Source organism: Gekko japonicus, unplaced genomic scaffold (assembly GCF_001447785.1).
Source record: "Gekko japonicus isolate JY-2015 unplaced genomic scaffold, Gekko_japonicus_V1.1 scaffold810, whole genome shotgun sequence".
NCBI lineage: Eukaryota > Metazoa > Chordata > Lepidosauria > Squamata > Gekkonidae > Gekko > Gekko japonicus.
In genome coordinates, this window is record NW_015174297.1 from 474039 (window position 1) to 494241 (window position 20203).

Here is a 20203-nt window from a genome sequence, read left to right on the forward strand (position 1 = left end):
GAAGGGGGGGGGGGGTTTAGGGAGCAGAGGGTCCTAGCAAGGGTATAATGCCATAGAGTCCATAATCCAAAGCAGCCATATTCTCCAGGGGTCTTGATCTCTATTATCTGGAGATCAGTTGTAATGCTGAGAGTTCTCCAGGCCCCATTTGGAGGTTTGGCAAACCTTATCTGTGGAAAAAAATCAGTCAATATAAGTAGGTTAGGAGTAGGGATGAGCACAAACCAGGAAAATGGAGGCTCATTTTTGGTTTGTGGTTCGTGGGGCCATATGAACCACAAACCTTCACAAACCTTCCTATGTGCTGAGCCAGTTCATTTTGTGAGGTTTGTGATGCAGTAGAATGCCCCCCCTTGGGCTAGAGATATCTGGCATGCTGTCAACCGAGCCCCGCTAGCTGAAAAGACAGATTTCCTCACAATGGATGCTTGGTGCAATTATATGGGGGTGTCTCACTGCAACTCCCCCCACTTTGTTGCACTTACTTTACTTCCCTCCCCCAAGCTGAGGAACCCAGCAGCTAACCCCTCTGCTCAGTTTGACTTGATATGTGATTTGATGATGAATTTGGGGTGGCCCAATGCAAAAACCCTGAGGATCCATTAGGATTCATGCTTCGGAATCATGTTTTTGTGATATGGTGTCACCACAAAGCCATGGATCCATGATTTTTTGTGGTGCAAGCTGTGCCATGGACATGATATGTGATTTGCTGGTGAGTTTGGGGTGACCCAGTGCAAAAACCCTGAGGCTCCATTAGAATCCGTGCTTCAGAATCATGTTTTTGCACCATGGTGTTGCCACGAAGCCATGGATCCATGATTTTTGTGGTGCTGGTGAGTGTGGGGACAAGATAATGTAAAACCCCCAATGATCTAATGGTGGGTTTGGGATGAACTAGTCCATCCTCCTGTTGTTTGGATGATCAGTTGATTGGCACCAACATGTCTGCCGACATGAACCTCCCACAAACCTCAGAAAAACACTTGACAGTTTGTGGGAGGTTTCTGGCAGGTGACATTGTATGAATCTTGGCTCATGAATCACAAACCAGGTGATTTTTTAATGATGAATTTAGGTTCGTTCCCATCCCTAGTTAGGATGCAACTAGCTGCATAACTCCAGTCTCTCTATAATGCTGATTAATCCTAGATATCTTGCCATCTATCCAAAATCACTAGTATTTACCACAGCATAGAAATTATGAGGAAAGATACTTCCAAGGCAGTGGTAGCAATGGAGGTATAGGTCAGAAGGGACTCAACATACTCTTATGTGAATTTTGTTTGAGCAGTGCAGAAGCATGGTCATATGTACTGACTGTAAACATTTTCTTTGGGAGTAAGATTTTTCTTTCTTCTTTTTCTTTTTTAATTTAGAGAATGGCACTTTGTGCTACTACTCTGTGCACCATGCTACTTGCTAATGCCAAGTCTGTGACAAGTTCCCTGGCTTAACAATCACTTGCTCTTTGATAAGCATGGAACAGCTTCCTTGCTGGATCTTGGTCATTTGCCCTAGAAATATGGAATTACTGCAAGGCATTCCAGTAGGATGATTAATTAAGCTTTGTTTTAAACAGCTCTCCTCAAGGTTCTGGCCAAAGGTGGTTACCTAATAGAAGTGGATGTGTAAGAAAGAGCATTCTCATATATCATAAAAATAGCTTCTTTGATAGATGCTAGAAAATAGCAAAGCAGCAGATCACAGAAAGGCTGTAACCAAATCATTAATGCTCCTTTTTAATGAATGGGGTTTGACATCACAGGACACTTGGCAAAGCCTATGAAGACAGGGGGGAATATACATCTTGTTAATGGTTTCCTGCAGTTCCCACCAGAGGATGAGGAAAATGTTGAGGCCTTTGTATTTTAACAAGTATATTTCACCAAAATCTAATAAAGCCAAATTAAAGGGGTTAATTGACATGATGAAGTTGTAGGTGAGGTACTTCCAAAGGGTCTGCCGTGTTGCAGCAAAAACAACATAGACTGGTAGAACTTGCAACACTAACAAATATATTGTGGCATAGGCTTATGTGGGCCGGAACCCCCTTCATCAGATAGTTGCCTAAGGCCCCGGTCACACGGGAGGATTAATTGACATGATGAAGTTGTAGGTGAGCTACTTCCAAAGGGTCTGCAGCAAAAACAACATAGACTGGTAGAACTTGCGACACTAACAAATATATTGTGGCATAAGCTTATGTGGGCTGGAACCCACTTCATCAGATAGTTGCCTAAGGATTTGCCACGCAAGAGGGACGGATCGGGGGCTCATCAAGCAGGTGCGATCACACCCAACATCTGGGAAGCAGCGCACACCCGTCCCTGATGCATCCCTTCTGGGGCAAACTGCGCCCCAACCCCCCCCCCCCCAGAAAACACTACTACGTACCTGAAAATCCGCTGCAGGGACGGCTGTCTGATCGCCAGCGCGCCCATCTCTCCCGCAGCATGCGAGGTCCTGCAGAACTGCGCATGCACATGCACACGCATGTGCAGTGGGCTGGCCTTGCTCTCCGGTCCATGGCTTCCTCCCCACATCTGATCGTGCCGGGGAGGACCTGCACGGCAGCTGGGGGGATCTGTCTGATCCTGCCGCCATGCGTCTCTTTTGGTACGGCTCAAAAAAGCTGCACTTTGGCTGCGTCTATTTCCCCCAGTGTGACTGGGGCCTAAATAGTATTATGAACATTAAGAACATAAGAAAAGCCTTGCTGGATCAGACCAATGGCCCATCTGGTCCAGCATCCTGTCTCACCCAGTGGCTAATCAGTTCCTCTGGACAGCCAACAACAGGGCACAGAGGCTGAGGTCTTCCACTGCCGTTGCCTCCTAGCTCTGGAATTCAGAGGATTAGTGCCTCTGAATGTGGAGGTTCCCCTTAGTCACTATGGCTAGTAGCCATTGATAGACTTATCCTCCTTGAATCTATCTAATCCCCCTTTAAAGCTGTTTATTCCTGTGGCCATCACTACATCTTCTGGCAGTGAATTTCACATTTTAATCACTCTCTGCGTAAAGTAATATTTCCATTTGTCCATCCTGAATCTACTGTCCATCACCTTCATTGGATGCTCTTGAGTTCTAGTATCCTGGAAGAGGGAGAAAAAATTCTCTTTGTCAACTCTCTCCACCTGATTCATAATTGTATAAACCTCTATCTTGCCCCCCCCACAGTCATCTCTTTCATAAACTGAAAACTCTTAGACTATTCAGCCTTTCCTCATAGGGAAGGTGACCCCCTAATCATCTTGGTTGCCCTCCTCTGTACTTTTTCCAGCTCTGCAATGTCCTTTTGGAGACACGGTGAACAGTACTGTACACAGTATTCCAAATGAAGCCGTAACATAGATATATACAGTATCTATACCATATAGAGTAGAAATATGGAGTAGAAAACAAAAATTGTATAGTGATGCCAAAAGGCCAAGCACGGTGTGGACTCACCAAGGCACCATTTTCCCCACCACCCACCCCTTTCTGTTGCTTTGCACTTTGGTTGTTGTGGGCATGTTGTGATGATTGTGTATCCTGCTTTTGCTTTGTCATGGCTTAGGCAGTTTAGGCATTGGGACAGATCCATTTAGGAGGGAGGCTGGGCCTGCATGTCTGCCTCACCTGGTTTGGGAACTCCCTTAAGGGGTCTTGGCGGTTGAGCCACTCAGCAAAATGCCCAACTCAGGGATTGCCTGCTGGTTTCCACCACCAGGTGGCAAGGGGACCATGCAGTGGATGGCACCCAAATGGATCCCGGGGTCTCGCCACTTCATGGTGTCTTCCCCCAGCAGGCGGCCTGGGGGAGTGTGGTGATTGGGTGGCTGGCAGGTCACCCAATGCTAGATCTGTCCCCATGCTGCGCCAATGCTTCTTTGGCTACATTCAATAAAAAGCTGCAGCCATGATTTTACCAAGCCTCAGGTCTGTATGATTTCCTTCTGCTACATTGCTCCTTATCCGTATCCCCCCTGAGCCTGCAAATTAAGACTTTTCAAAAACTCTAGGAACAAACAACTGATAAACTGTTTTTGAATCTATGACCCTTTATATTCAGCTGGTTGTATTTACCTGTTGCTGTCAGGGAGGGGGAATGTTCTGCACATCACTAAAGAAACTGCTTTTTAAAAAAAAAATATTTAATGCATTTCTATTCCTATCAAATTCAGGTCCCCAAGGCAGCGAACATTAAACCATTTTAGATATTAAAAAGTATTTTAAATACAAACATATAAAATATTTAAAACAATTAAAATATGAGACATAAACACATAAATATAAGTATATAAAAACACACAGACAGGGTGGAGGGCTAATAACAGCAGGGGAATGTAAGCAACAACAAACCAAAAACATTCCTCACCCTCTGGCAGAGGACAACATTAAAGAAAGACAGATGAAATGATATTTCTAGGTGACGCCTCATTCAAATTAAACCTCACAGTGCCCAGATTAGGGTTATCAAATATTGGAATATACTAATCTGGCCAGGGGCAGAGCTTGGGGCAGTGCCCACCTAGCCAGAGATAGGGCCAGTTGGATCAAGGGATGGAGACCCAAGGGAAAGTATTGTTTAAATAAGATGTACAGCTATTCCACAGCTTTACAATCACTCCAAGCAATATAAACACAATGTTGTCACCTCTAGATGTGGCCTGGAGATCACCCAAAATTACAACTCATCTCCAGACTACAGCTACCCATTCTCTTGAGAACATGGCTACTTCAGAAGGTGGGCACTATGGAATTATATCCTGTTAAGGCTCCTCCCTGAACTCCGCCCTCCTCAGGCTCCATGCCCAAATCACCAGAAATTTCCCAACCTGGAGTTGGTAACCCTAAATAGATAACAGACCATCAAAGCTATACCACAAGTGCAAAGTAAGAAGTAAACGTTCATACAACTCGAACAGATGAGAGCAAAGTAGTGGACAAACACCTATGATAACACATATATGCAGTATGTTACTAAGGGGTTAATTATTTCACATTTAGAACACATTTCGGAAATCAGTCCATTTTAATCCTGGAAAGGTTGCAGCTGAGAATGTCTAGTTCAAAAAATAATCATTAAATCCATCACAGATAACCCAACATCCATGCAGAACAGATCTCTCAAAAAAGTGAGCCAGGCTGAATTACAACTATGGTATCAGCTTCCACATCTACCCAATATACTATAATATCAAATTTAACATTCAATAAAATATTTTTTTTAAACAAAAATTTACAAAAATCAAAATTATTTCATTTATCAGCAAGAATAAGCAACACTTTTTCTGACAGCAGTTCTTAAGAAACTGCTAAACTTTCCTTGAAGGTAAAAGATTGAAGGTAAAAGAAGGGGACAGCAAAGGACGAGATGGTTAGACAGTGTTATCGATGCAACGAACGTGAAATTAGGCAGGCTCTGAGGGATGGCAGAAGACAGGAGGGCCTGGCATGATGTGGTCCATGGGGTCACGAAGAATTAGGGTTGCCAGCCTCCAGGTGGGGCCTGGGGATCTCCCGCTTTTGCAACTGATCTCCAGCTGACAGAGAACAGCTCCCCTAGAGAGGGTGGACTCTGTGGTACTATACCATGCTGAGGCCCTGCCCCTCCCCAAACCCCACCCTCTCCTGGATCCACCCCCAAAGTCTCCAGGTATTTTCCAACCTAGACCTGGCAATCTTATGAAGAGTCGGACTCGACTGTGCAACTGAACAACAACATACATTCCTTTGGACTTTTTACATTGCTTCATACAATGCAGATTCTTGTAGATGGAATCTTGTTGGTCTGTGCTTTCTTAGGTTACCTGGTTTATACAAAGGCCTATGCCGGTGGGGGGGGGGGAAGCATCTTACCTATGGGTAGCCTGGGCAAATGGCAATTTAGGTTTAATGTGGCCAAGTGCAAAGTGATGCACATTGGGGCCAAAAATCATAACTATACATACATGTTGCTGAACTGGAGGAGACTAATCAAGAGAGAGATCTTACATTCATAGTAGATAACTCACTGAAAATGTCAAGAGTGTGCAACTGCAATAAAAAAGCCCAACACTATGCTGGGGATTATTAGGAAGGGAACTGAAAACAAATCAGCCAGCATCATAATGCCCCTGTATAAATCGATGGTGTGACCTCATTTGGAATACTGTGTCCACTTCTGGTCACCACACTTCAGAAAGGATATTATAGCATTGGAAAAGTGCAGAAAAGGGCAACTAGAATGATTAAAGGGTTGGAACACTTTCCCTATGAAGAAAAGTTAAAGCGCTTGGGGCTCTTTAGCTAGGAGAAATGACGACTGAGGGGTGACATGATGGAGGTTTACAAGATTATGTGTGGGATAGAGCAGGTTGAGAAAGAAGTACTTTTCTCCCTTTCTCACAATACAAGAACTCGTGGGCACTCAATGAAATTGCTGAGCAGTTGGGTTAGAATGGATAATCACCCGAAGAGTGATTAACACATGTTATTCACTTCCACAGGAGGTGGTGGTGGTGGTGGCTACAAGCATGGACAGCTTCAAGAGGGAATTGGATAAACATATGGAGCACAGTATCAGTGGTTATTAGCCATAAGGTATAGATAGGAACTTTTGGTCTGGGGCAAGTGATGCTCTGTATTCTTGGTGCTTGGGGGGGGGGGGGCAACTGTGGAAGGGGTTCTAGTCTCCTGGCCCCACCGGTGGACCTCCTGATGGCACCTGGTATTTTTGGCCACTGTGTGATCGAGTGTTGGACTGGATGGGGTATTGGCCTGATCCAGCATTGGCTTCTTTTAAGTTCTTATGTTTAAGTTCTTATGCTGGCGATGGCAGTCACTTTTGGGGGTGATATGCTACATGACCTACTGAAGAATCTATCAAGTACATCACCCAGCATATAGAATGAAAAATGGTGATAGGGTTTTCATTTATTCCAGTTTGCATTAATAGCAAAGTTCCCAGCAGATAAAGTAGTTGTAGATGTCTACCTGCCTTTGGCAAATGAGGTATTTATTCCACTTGTACCTGTAGGCAGTAATTTTGTTAATAATGCCCACATGTGTTCAATCTAGCTAGCAGTATTCATTGGCCACAGATATTTTTTTTCAAAAATAATCCACACACATCAATTTTGATAACATTATGCTATAGCCTGTGCAAAGTTAGCTAGAAATGAAATAAAATTATCCAAGTGGGGCAAAGGGGGTGGGGGAGTCAGAGAAGAAACTACATGAAATTGTTACAAAATTTAGTACTTTCTTCAGTCAAAACAAGAATAAGGCAGGTAAACACACTTCTACCTGACTAACTTCATTTTTTCTCAGTTATAGTTCTGTTTTTTTAGCCTAGTGCTGAGATGTCAAGTGAATCTAGAGTCATTACATTCCTATTATAATATGTTCTTTCTTTATAATAATGGTGGTGGAAAGTGCCATCAATGTACGACTGACTTATGGCGACCCCCAGAGGGTTTCCAAGGCAAGAGATGTTCAGAGGTGGTTTGCTGTTGCCTGCCTCTGCCCTGGTATTGCTTGGAGGTCTCCCATCCAAATCCTAGCCAGAGCTGGCCATGCTTAGACTCTGAGAACTGACAAGATTGGGCTAGCATGGGCCATTCAGGCCATTTCTGTATTGTTTTGGTAAATATTGCAAAAAAGTGAAAAGTCAAAACACAAACTGTGGTGCATTTTTTGAAGGGACATACATGGTGAAAAGTGGACACTTTATTCTTGTTCCGAGTAGGCTGATGGGAATCAAGGTCCCCAGAATACATAAGGCTACCTCTGCTGTCCCCATGTCCATTTATGAAATGTTGGAGACTATGCCACAGAGAAAGCCCTGTTTCTGGTATCTGTTGACCTATTCTCAGAAGGACTGAAGTTGCCGTTGGAATGCTGGGCTAGATGGACTGGCCTGATCCAGAAGGGTTTTTATTGTGCGTGTAATAATGCAGGGCAAGACAGGTTATATAGTTTGCTAGTTGATATCTGCCCATCTGTAATACCAGTTGACTAGTATAATAGCTATACTTCTAGAGTAAAGATGAGATGGGTTGCTTGACCAGCCAGCACACGTCTGTTCCTTTATGATCTTATTAGCATCCTTTTCTAGTAACTTCATGACTGTGCAAGTTCCTACCACGCACACTGCTGTGAACTCTTCTAATTTATGTAGATGCTTTGAAAGTCTGTCATGCTGCCCGAGTGTCAACATAAAAGCATTACAATTTTTCTTCAGCCTACCTTGCTTGCCTCCCACTTTTACGCTTACCTGATTGTCAAGAAAAGTGGTCAGCTGCCAACATCCCACCTGTATGAGGTTCTGCGCCAGCTCTGTGCATGTAATACATGGCGGGTGTTGTGGCAAGAAATATTTTTAATGTTGTAAATTACAACATAACATTTCCTTGGCTGGATGATTTTACACTGTTGCATAAGGGAGGATGAAGATCATGCAATAACTAGGATAGACTCACTTCTGCCTCCCCCTAGCTTTAGATTTGTTTTCCTTTGGTGTTTATGCTGCTTGCTTTATGTTATTGTGTGCGATGCGTGCCAGAAGCCTGAACAGGACTTTCTGATATTTGCCGGACTAAAATCATTTCCACAGCTTTATTGCTAAGCTTGTTTGTGTTCCTTGGATTCAAGACTTTGGTGTTAACGTTGGTTTGTTTAATGGTGTTCCAAGTTCTTTTTATCAAAAACCTTCAACATTCTTAAAGAAAAAACCACTTCTGAATGCCCTAGAAATATTAAGGCATAAGAATTTCACCATTCCCTAAGATCTCATGTTGTTTACTCCTCAGTGAGAATCCAGAGGAAGCTCCCTGGTGGCCTCGTATCTTTTGTTGGACCGTGACATTTCTGTTCTAAGAATGTTCAGTGTCGAGAATGGATTGAAGAGTAAATGATGGGTTACTTACATCTCTTATAATTAGTTCTGGAATAATTTTATTTGTTTTATAGAAAAGGCAAGAACACTACTTGAGTTATATTAAGAGAGTTGTTGTAGTTTGAACTCAGAAGCAGTTTTGGGGGGGGTTTTTGCCTTTTGATCAGATATGGACAAATAAAACTATATTATTGTGTCCATCTGAGTGTTTGGCCTGTCAAGTCATAAAGAACAGATTCCAGATGACAATCTATATACCCTGTTTATATCCTGTCCTTCTAAGGAGGTCAAAGTGGCATAAAAGGTTATCCTTCTTTCATTTTATTTTCTCAGGAACCTTGTGAGATGTTAGACTTACAGTGTCTACTAGCTCAAAATTATATAGCAAGTTTAAAGACTGAGCGGGGATTTCATCCCAGTCGTCCCCAGTCCTAGACTGAACCACTGTACCTCAGTAGGCTGATTAATGCATTATGCCTATTCTATAAAGTCCATTTTACATCACTTCACTCAAAGGGCTCTTATCCACATGAAATCATTCACATGCAGTAGCTCACCACTTGGCTGGAACAGTTTTTTCCCCCATGCCAGCAAAAACTTTCATTTTTCAGACATTTGTATTGTAATAAGGAATATTGACCCTAAATGATGAACCTTTGCACATGAGCAGCTGTCTATATGCAGTGGTTTTAAGAGTGGCCTCTAAGTGGCAGCTGTAAGGATATCATATCATAAAAATAAAAATCACATCATTCATAGTCTCCTTTTTTCACTGATACTCAAGGCAGATTACATAGTGTTGTCCCTAACTCGTATAGGGCTGAAACATCTTTTGAAGAGCTTTGTAGACTGTGAAAAGAATAGGCTAGTTCTGAATGTTGAAAAATCCAAAATTATGATCTTCAGTAAGAATTGGAAGCCATCCAGATGGAATATTGGAGGCCATTTCATTGAACAAGTCAAAAGCTTTAAGTATTTGGGTATCCATTTTTAATATAACACCAGATGGGTCAGTCATAAAGAGACAGCAACTGAGGCAGCGAACAACATCGCTGCGGCGATTACACGTTTCCATTATACCAGGGGTAACCAGTATGTGCCGGCGGCCCTTAAAGTTTTTAATGCCAAATTAGCTGCTCAATCATTCTATGGAGTACCAATCTGGATTGAAGCCTTAAAAGGGGACTTAGAAAGAATTCAGTCCATATTCTTGCAGAAAATTCTTGGATTTCCCTCGTGTGTTCCTTATGCAGCTTTATGCTTAGAAACCAATCAAAGGCTTCTATCGACCAGAGCATGGCTGATAACAATTCAGTTTTGGCTTAAACTTCATTTCCATGCTAAAACTAAAAGTATTATTACTCACATGTTAACTGAGTCCGATCTCTCTCCATGGCTTAGATATGTAGACCAGGGGTGACTCTCTAAAATGGGAATATCTCTGGATTATTAACCCACTTTTCAGATAAACAAGCCTATGCTATTATTAAACAAAGATTTCTCAACATCGAAAGGCAAGAATTTAGGGAACGCACAGCCAGCACATGCTCCCCAAGTAGGCTGGGGACTTTTGACACGGGATCTACTGTGAAATATCTGTTAAGTTTAACAGTCCCACACCATCGCAGAGCCTACATGCTTGCACGCTTTAATGTTCTGCCATTGGAGGTGCTTTTAGGGAGCTACCACCAGATACCATATGTACACAGACTTTGTCCTTGTTATCTAAAAGATATAGAATCCCCAACACACACCATCCTTCATTGCCCCCTTTATAGGGATATTCGATCTCATTTTATTACTCCACTTCTAGAGGGTAAGAGCTGGCATTCTGATGACTCAGTTGTTCACTTTCTTCTGTTTAATTCTAATTGCGAAATAATGGAGGCTGTTGCAAAAATTTTATATTATGCAATCAGAAGACAAGGCTTGAATAGCCAAGTGTAAGTGACTGATGCATCTTAGTATTTTGCTGTATTTCCCTGATGTCTTGTGCTTTCAATGCCAATAAAGGTTTTGTGTGTATGATTACATAGTGTAAGCCAAATAGCAGCATGGGACATCCAATAAACAGTGCAATAAGGTTTGGATTGCATAAATCTGAAATTGAGCAGAAAAATTTGAAACAAAGCTGAAACAGACCTCAAACAAAGCATTTAAACAGGAGACATTAAGTGATGCTGAAAGTACATAGTAGGAGCACACTTATAGCAATGTACAGAACATAGGAATAGAGTCCACAGACCCTATCCCTTTACCAAAGCATCTTTCTAGAAACATTTCATTAGTGTATCGCCATATTACCTTGGTAAATATTTCCAGAAGCATTTGTCATCATGTTCTGCAATAAAAGATTCTAGATCAATGGCTGTTACTGGGTTTTTTGAAAAAACGCAGTCATGGAAAGTAATTTTAGACTTCACAATTTGGATGGCCATATGGACGAGCACAAGTGGCGTGGTCGTGAGAAGTCTCCATAATACGTAACCTGGAGGTGATTTACTATGACCTTTTAAATACATGCTTACTTACACAGCCACATTACATGAAATGTAGCCCTCAGAGAAAGCATATATTGGGGGCGGGGGGCATTTTAGAATACATTGTACTGTAAGAGCTGTCAGTTTTATTATCTTGCACAACTGTTTGTATTTAAAGTGGGGAAATCTTTTATTTTTTTCCAGGTATTTTGGAAGCCTCCTTTCGTCCTGAATGGAGAAATACTTAGTTATGAGATCCGCATGCCAGACCCTCGAATCACCGTTACCGGCAACCTGTCATCTTCAATGAGTTGTATAATAACCAATCTGATCCCTTTCACAAACTATTCAGTCACCATAGTAGCTTGCTCTGAAGGTGATGGCTACATTGGAGGGTGTACAGAGAGTCTACCTACCCACATAACTACCCATCCAATGCTTCCCCAAGGCATTAGTCCATTGTCTGTGACCCCAATTAGTGAGTCATTTATTGCTGTTTCCTGGCAAGCACCATCCAGGCCTAATGGACCCCACATAAGGTAAGGCACATAGTAATATATGCAACTTTCTGAATATGACACTCTTTCTTTTTGTATAAAGGAATACTTAAGCATTGGGCCAGGGAACTCTTGGCTTCTTCAAAAAGGTTTGTAGGGTTCCTGAACCAGATAATCAGTAATAAGAGAAAGTTAAGGTTTAGAAGGCTGACAACTGTGGCATTATCCCTCAAAGGTAGTTTGCCCACCACTACCAGAAGCAAACATTATTGGGTAAAACTAGTGTAAGATTTCTGCCCATTCAAGAATTCAACTGAGGCATTATAGGCCTAGAAATAGACCTTGGAGTAATCTGTAACATGTAAGGGTTTTGTGGCAGCCAAATCACTAGGGAAGATGTTCCTGGAAATTAGGAAGTTTGAAAATGACTGGAGGAGTATTGTCTGCCTTGAAAGTGGGTCTGTGCTGATTCATAGATGTAAGAATTATGCTGTGCAATAAGTCCTATCTGACACCATCCTTTCCATGGTAGTATTTTTTGAAAATAAGATTGCATACTTTTCTGAAAAGGCAGCACCGTTCTATTAAGTCCCCAAACCCTTTGTTTTGAGTAAATTTTTAAAAATGTTACAGTGGCGTGAGCAAGAAAAGGAAGGAACAGGCATGGAACTATCAGACCTGGTTATCTGATTGGTTAGTGGATGCATTAGATGCATGTAGAATTAGTGACTTCAGTTCTCCTTGCCCTGGCTGTCTCAGAGCTGCCTACTACAGGCCTCAATGAAGTTACCCTTCTGTTGCACTGAAGTTCTCCTCTGGACTTCAGTGATTTCACTGTTCCTTAGTAATTTAGAAAAAGAAATGTAGTCTTATTTATACACTAGGAGATACTTTCCTTTTTCTCGCTTCCTGAAGACTAATTGTTATGTATGCATTGTAGAACAATAAGATAGGCAGCCTTGGGAAAACAGCCTACATTTCTCTACATCTAGAGTGTGACTCTCTTACCACTGGTGAGTGAAGTAATACAACATAGCTAGTTCCTGCAGAGTTCATTTTCTTCATGGTGTGCCATGCTGCTTCCAACCAGAACAACCACTCAAGCAGTTGCTCAGCACAATGTGATGGAGAGAGGAGTGGAGAGGGTAGCAGCAGCAGCCACTGGAAGTGATTTGTACTCGGTCACTATCCAGTGCTTTAAAAGATTTTGATATTTTTCATGGCTTCCACATCAAATTACAGACAGACCAACCAGAACGAAATAATTCAGGAGGTGTTTTTTTTTTTAAAGAGACAGTTCTGTTGACGTTGCTAAACTAATAAATTGGAAGCATTCCTTGTGATGTGAAGGCAGCAGAATATTCTCATGACATCGACTTGGAAATTTAGTTTCTCAGTTGCTAGAGAGGATGAAATCTCTAAAAAGGGAAACCAGCGCACTGACTTTTGGTCCTCAGTCAAGTTTGTCAGAATACTTGGGTTTCTAAAGTCCAGTTTTAGCCAGAGCCTTCCAGTTTAATGGATCAAAAGTGATCCTTGTTAAGGTCACAATTTCAGCGGGGATACTATCTGACCAGCAATTTGTAATTGGCATGAAAGCTTCAATATGACCAGCAGGCCACTGACTGTGTGGACTTCCCCTTCAACTTAAATGAGGCAGCAGATTCAGAGGAGCATTCGGGGCTCTGCGATCACGCCCACAACGTTAATGGGAGATTCCCCATGAATAGCAGCTTCCTGTGTGCTCAGAGTGCATATGGGGCCAAGTATAGAGTTATAAAATATGAATAAGTTCCATTCATTTTATGGAATTACCATGCAAGTAATTCCCATAATTTTTCATTACATGTCAAAAGATGGCAGCTTGTCCCTATACCCCCCCCCCCACCCAGATTCGCTCTCAACAAACAAATTCCACATCTAAAATCTTAGGTTAACCAATATATGTCCGTATTTTTTGGCTTGAAGGATATATAGATTTCCCTGGAAAATGAAATCTAATTTAACCTTCTCTGTATGTATGCTTTGACATTTTTTAAAAAAAACCACAAATTTTGAAATGTTTTGAAATGTAATCTACATGTTATATAAAAGAGGAGTGCAATCTTATCTGTGTGGTGCCCCTGAAATTTTGGTGAGTCATCAATCCATACAAGGTTTTCCCCCTGCTGACCTTGTCCAGGTACACACTTAAAACTAGGAGAACTGGGAACATAGTACTTTGCACTTATTATTGAGACTTATATCACAGCTTGAGAATCATGACACTATGGTATTTATTAAGGTTATTATAAGTATGGTATCTAATGTGAAGAATCTCATTAACTACTAAGTGATTCAGAAAAGTCTGTTCCATTAACTAAGCGTTTACTAGAAGAAATTCTGTCTAAAAGACCTATAGGGTTTAATAAAGTATACTAATGCAGATAGAATGTAATAACATCTCTCTAGTGCATTCTCCCTCCCTTTCATTCTTTAACGTAACAGTTAACATATAGAATTATATATCATACAAGTGGGGACCCGCAAGAAACTTGCGGGAGCAGCTACCCCATTCTCCACGTTTGCTTCCTCTTGTCTCCCCCTACTTCTCTCAGTCTGTCAGTCTTTCACCCTCCTCCCACTTCTTTTCTTTCTCTCCTCCATACCTGTCACTTTCCCTCTCTTTTTGCCCCCACCCCATCACTCTCTGTTTCTTTTTCTGCCTCCCCACCTCATCACTCTTTCTGTCCCCCACCCATCACTCTTTCTCTCTCTACATCCCCCAATCCTGTCACTCTTCTCTTTCTACCCCCAATCAATCTCCCACACTCCCGCCTGCTTCCTCCCCTCCACAGCAGCGGAGGTGGTGGTAGTGCTCCCAGCCGCCCACCTACTTCCCCTACACACAGCTGTAGTGGCAGTGGTGGCTCTCCAGGAATCACAGTGCATCTCCCAGCTACAAAGCTCAGTTCCGCTCAGTGCCAGCTCCAGCTTGGAAAATTCCTGAAGATTTGGGGGTGGGGCCTTGGGAGGGTGAGGTTTGGGAGATGGAAGTGACTTTAGCAGGGTATAATGCCATAGAGTCCATCCTCCAAAGCAGCCATTTTTTTCCAGGGGAACTGATTTCTGTAGCCTGGCTACTAGTTGTAATTCTGGGTAATCTCCAGCCTTCACCTGGAGGTTAGCAACACTAGTTCCCCTAAAGGAAATGGCTGCTTTAGAGGGTAGAGTCTATGGCACTATACCCTCCTGATGTTCCTTCTCTCCTCATATCCTCCCATCCCCAGGTTCCACTCCTCAGATCTCCAGGAATTTCCCAACCTAGAGTTGGAAACACTATCTCCTTCCCACTCAACAGCCAACTTACCTTTATCTGCCCCTCTGTCTTCAGCTTTCTCTCCCCCCCCTCGCTTCTGCCTCAGAAAGCTGCAGTCTTTCTCCACAGTGGAGTCCAAAGCAGCATTTACTTTCCTTCTTTTTAATCTTTACAACAGCCCTGTGAGGTACATTAGGCTGAAAGTATGTGACTGGTCCAAAATCACCCAGTCAGTTTCCACAGCAAAATAGGGATTCAAACCTGGGTCTCCCAGACCCTGCTCTAAACGTCTAACTGCTACACCATCGTGGCTTTCATAAGGTGGCTGCTGTTGAACAACAGCAAGTAGCCTGGCCTAATTGAGTCATACAAGTTGGATGGTGTCAAGTCACCCAGAGGACTCTAGGTGTGAACTGAATAATTTGAAGTTTCTTTTAGCAGGGGTAGATTTTAATATTACATTGAACGTTGTCACGTTTTCCCCTCAGTCAATTAAAATTAAAAATCGCTATTATATAGACACATGTATTAAATAAATGTCCTTCTTTTCTTTCTCAGTGTGACACTGTTCAGAGCTGAATTGGCTGTAAGAGCAGTATCTTTAAAGTAAACTAAAGTCACCCAGAGATTGCTCCAGGCCTAGGATTGCCAGCCTCCAGGTGGGACCTGGAGATCCCCCAAAATTGCAACTGAAATCCAGACAACAGAGACCTGTCCCCCTGGTTAAAATGTCTGCTTTGGAGGATGAACTCTGAAAAGTACTGGGTCCGATGCATGATGTAGTGAAATCAGCTCATAGTTTTATTAGATAGTGCAGGAACAAGACACAGAAGCCGGCTCGCAGGCTGACTTATATCCTGAACCAAAACCACACCCAAACACACCCCAACACCTGTGATAGGTTTATTTACATTGATTTATTTACATTGATCCTAGTCTCCCGATTGGAAGGGGACTAGGATCCAACCGTCTATTGTTCTGGTGGAGAGAAGCTCAGGCTCTTCGCATGACCACGAGCGAACCAGCTGAAACCGGATCATGAACATGGTCGGCTCAGTACACAAAAAACTCATTACTTTAACAATATAAGTACTATTAAGGCAGGTCCTTAAAGAGATGGGAGTACCAGACCACCTCACATGTCTCTTGAGAAACCTGTATAAGGGTCAAGAAGCGACAGTTAGAACCGGATATGGAACAACTGATTGGTTTAGCATAGGAAAAGGAGTACGACAAGGATGTATATTGTCACCTTGCTTATTTAATATATATGCAGAGTACATCATGCAAAATGCTGGCCTGGATGAATCACAAGCGTGAATTAAGATTGCTGGGGAAAAGATCAACAACCTCAGATATGCAGATGATACCACTCTAATGGCAGAAAGTGAAGAGGACCTAAGGAGCCTCTTGCTCAGGGTAAAAGAAGAGAGTGCAAAAGTGGGCTTGAAGCTCAACATCAAAAAACTAAGATCATGGTATCCGGCCCCATCACTCCTTGGCAAATAGAAGGAAAGTCATGGAAGTAGTGACAGACTTCACGTTCCTGGGAACCCCGATCACCGCAGACTGTGACAGCAGCTATGAAATTAAAAGATGCCCGCTCCTTGGGAGGAAAGCGATGGCGAACCTAAACAGCATGATAAAAAGTAGAGACATCACCCTGACAACAAAAGTCCGCATGGTCAAAGCAATGGTATTCCCAGTAATCATGTATGGCTGCGAGAGTTGGACTATAAGGAAGGCCAAGCGCTGAAGAACAGATTCTTTTGAACTATGGTGCTGGAGAAGAGACTTGAGATTCCCTTGGACTGCAAGAAGATCAAATCAGTCGATCCTAAAAGAAATCAACCCTGACTGTTCCCTGGACGACCAGATAATGAAACTGAAGCTCAAATACTTTGGCCACCAAATGAGAAGGGAGCACTCACTGGAGAAGACCCTGATGCTGGGAAAGATTGAAGGTCAAAGAAGACGGGCACGGCAAGGGATGAGATGGTTAGACAGTGTCATAGATGCAACAAACATGAAATTGAGCCAACTTCAGAGGACGGCGGAAGACAGGAAGGCCTGGCGTGATCTGGTCCATGGGGTCACAAAGAGTCGGACTTGACTGTGCGACTGAACAACAACAATAACTATTAAGGCTTTTCCTTCAACATACCTGAGTGGCATAGGATAAAGTTGATTATAAATAACACAGAATTCAAATTGGTTCTATGGAAGATGATACTGGAAAGCCAGCCACAACCCAGCTGCTGCACCAAAACAGATCCCTTTAGCCAACTTTCAGATGTTGTTTTATATGTCTGAAAAGATGTGAATGCCAGGGTTCTTCTTGATACATTCCATAATTAACAAATAAGACTGATGAACTAGGCAGTATGAAAATCAGCAATGCAATTTATAAAACTCTAGCCCTGAACTCTAGGTGATTGCAGTTGTGTTGAGACATTGGCATGTTGAGAATTTTTAGGCATGCCACTTGGAACAGGGATTCCAACACATATACACACACCCCTCCAAGATAAAATAGCTTTGTGAGTTAATTTCGACCACACAGAATTCCAAATAATGAACTCACAAGACGTCATGTGCATGTTGTCAGCACTGCTATAAACTGAGTGTCTACATGACAGATATACCAGTTTCATAGTTCCCAGCTAGAGATCCTTCATAAAACTACGATTCTGAGAACTATTTGGAAAGATCCATTATAATTAAATCCATTAAGACTGGTTTTATGTTTGCAGTATGGATGCAGTTCTGTCTCTGAACATAACTGTAAAAGATTACATTGAACTTTTCTTTCCTTAAGCCTTGCTGCACTAAAAAAGTGAGCCCATACAAACCTTCAGTCAAGTTATTGTCAAATTCGCAAAATGTTATAAGCCACTAAATGTCCTCAGATTCTTTTTTCTTAATAAAAGAAGTGTTTTGAAACATTTCATCATACATTTTGAAACTAATTAGGTAACTTAGAAAAAAAGAAAGAGTCAAATCCTGAAACATTAAAAAAAACTTTTACAGCTGTAAAAACAAAATAATGTGTGACTTTTAAAAAGAACCCTGATTTTTGTGTGTAATAACATTAGTTGAGATAATCCCAGCATTCTGCTTGTCTTTTGTGTTAGATATGAGCTCCTGAGACGTAAAATCCAGCAGCCACTTGCATCAAATCCCCCTGAAGATTTAAATCTCTGGCACAATATTTACTCAGGAAGTCAGTGGTTTTATGAAGATAAGGGTCTTAGCAGGTGAGATTACAAAAACTATAAAAACAAATGCTGGCATTTTGTATAGCCTGTACTTAATAGTTCAAAGTGTTCCTTGTGTCTCCGTGTTGCAAACATGTTAATTATGTAATGAAATATTTTCTGTCATCTCCTTTGGCATTAGTCATTATTAACGCACCTGGGTTTATTGCTGTTTTTTTCCATTCCTGCATCTTGTATATGTATATGTATATATGTATACCATGATCAAGAAAGTGAGACTTGAGTTGTACTTGCAAGGCATTTAGGCAGTCTAAAGATTAATCATTGATTATAAGAGTTGGCTCCCCTCTGGGGAAGATCTGTTGAGGGGCATCTGTGCTATAAAGCAGCAATGCAATTTCCAAGGTATCCTGGGTCTCCTTGGCACTTTATCAGAGTAACGGTGAACAGGATTCACCAAAAGACAGACAACCCACAATTACTAACCTTCCTCTGTAATGTGCAGTCACAGGAGGGTGTGGGGCATGTTCTGTGGGGCAGAGGTTCATTTGCATAAGGCAACAGGAAGGTCTGTTGTGACCTACATGCCACAAGAACTAGCAGCCAGGCTAGATGATATGGCCTCCCCAGAAATGATCCTTTTTAACTGTTACCATTTTACCCCTGGAGTTTTCTCACTTTACAAATCCCAGTTGGGCTCAATCCAGTTTGGACAGTGGGCCTTTGGACTCTTGAAAATGGTACAGAGGGAGACAGGAGACCCTTCCTCACGCACCAAAGTTCACAGCAGGATCAGGCCCTTGCAGCATTTGTAAAATGAGTGCTAAAATGGTGGTGGTGTCCCAGAGAACACAATATAATGCAATTTGGCCACAAGAGACTTTGAATTTGGTGCAGTGGTTACAGTGTTGGACTAGAATCTAAAAGTCTGCTACGTGTGTTTGGACCAGATTCTCTCTTCACATAGCCTCCATTATGGCAGTATGTTAAAGGTAAAATGGGGAGAAACCACATACCCTGCAGAATAAAAATGTTCTATACAGAGACTGATTTCCCACTAGCCGCTGCTCCGTCCTCACTCTTCCTCCCCCCCCGATCCTACGTGTCAATTTCCCACCAGTTGCTGCACAGCTGCATTTTGCCCCACAGCGTCACCCAGTTCCTCCCGTGTCTTCTCGATCCTGTTTTTTGAGGATCGAGAAGACGTGGAAGAAATTGGGTGAAGCTGCGGGGTAAAATGCGGCCACGCAGCAACTTGTGGGAAATTGACACATAGAATCGGGGGGGGGGGGGAAGAGTGAGGACGGAGCAGCGGCTAGTGGGAAATCGGTCAGAGTGTTCCTGTGAATCTCTGTACCATGGAGACTTTCCTGAGAAGATTACTTGTAGAGATGCTTAAACACACGCCAGTTGGGCTAACTTCCCAGTCATCAGGGGTGGTCAGGCAGCTGATTGATTAATGGGCTATTTGCAACTTTTTTGAGTGTATTTGCAGGAACAGGCTACTTGCAGCAATCAGAATCTGACTCCCAGCTAACAAGGTATCAGCTGAGAGTAGGGTTGCCAGGCACAGCTAGCGACTGGTGGGACACTTACCAGATGGGGACCTCAGTAGCAAAGTAATGCAATCAACACATGGACATAATTCCGTGTACACCCGATAGTGACATTAGCACGTTGCCGGGGATGGTCTAACATTTTGTGGAAAGCTATAGCATCACCTGTCACTTTTGGTTTAAACCGGAAGTGACACAGGTACGCTGGCACAACCCTGATTTGACAGACCTTTCCATCCCCAATTCCTTCAGCCAGCATCTGAGACACCAGCAGGCCTCCCACTCTATC

At 42.5% G+C, this 20203-nt stretch overlaps 1 protein-coding gene across 1 annotated transcript in view; it reads left to right on the forward strand.

The window, feature by feature from the left end:
- The window catches only part of USH2A (Usher syndrome 2A (autosomal recessive, mild)), a gene marked incomplete at its 5' end in the record, with an annotated part of 716575 nt that overhangs the window by 459027 nt on the left and 237345 nt on the right, over positions 1-20203 (forward strand). The window contains 2 exon segments of the mRNA XM_015424093.1: positions 11550-11884; positions 18275-18397. Coding sequence (XP_015279579.1) covers positions 11550-11884; positions 18275-18397 — 458 coding nt within the window.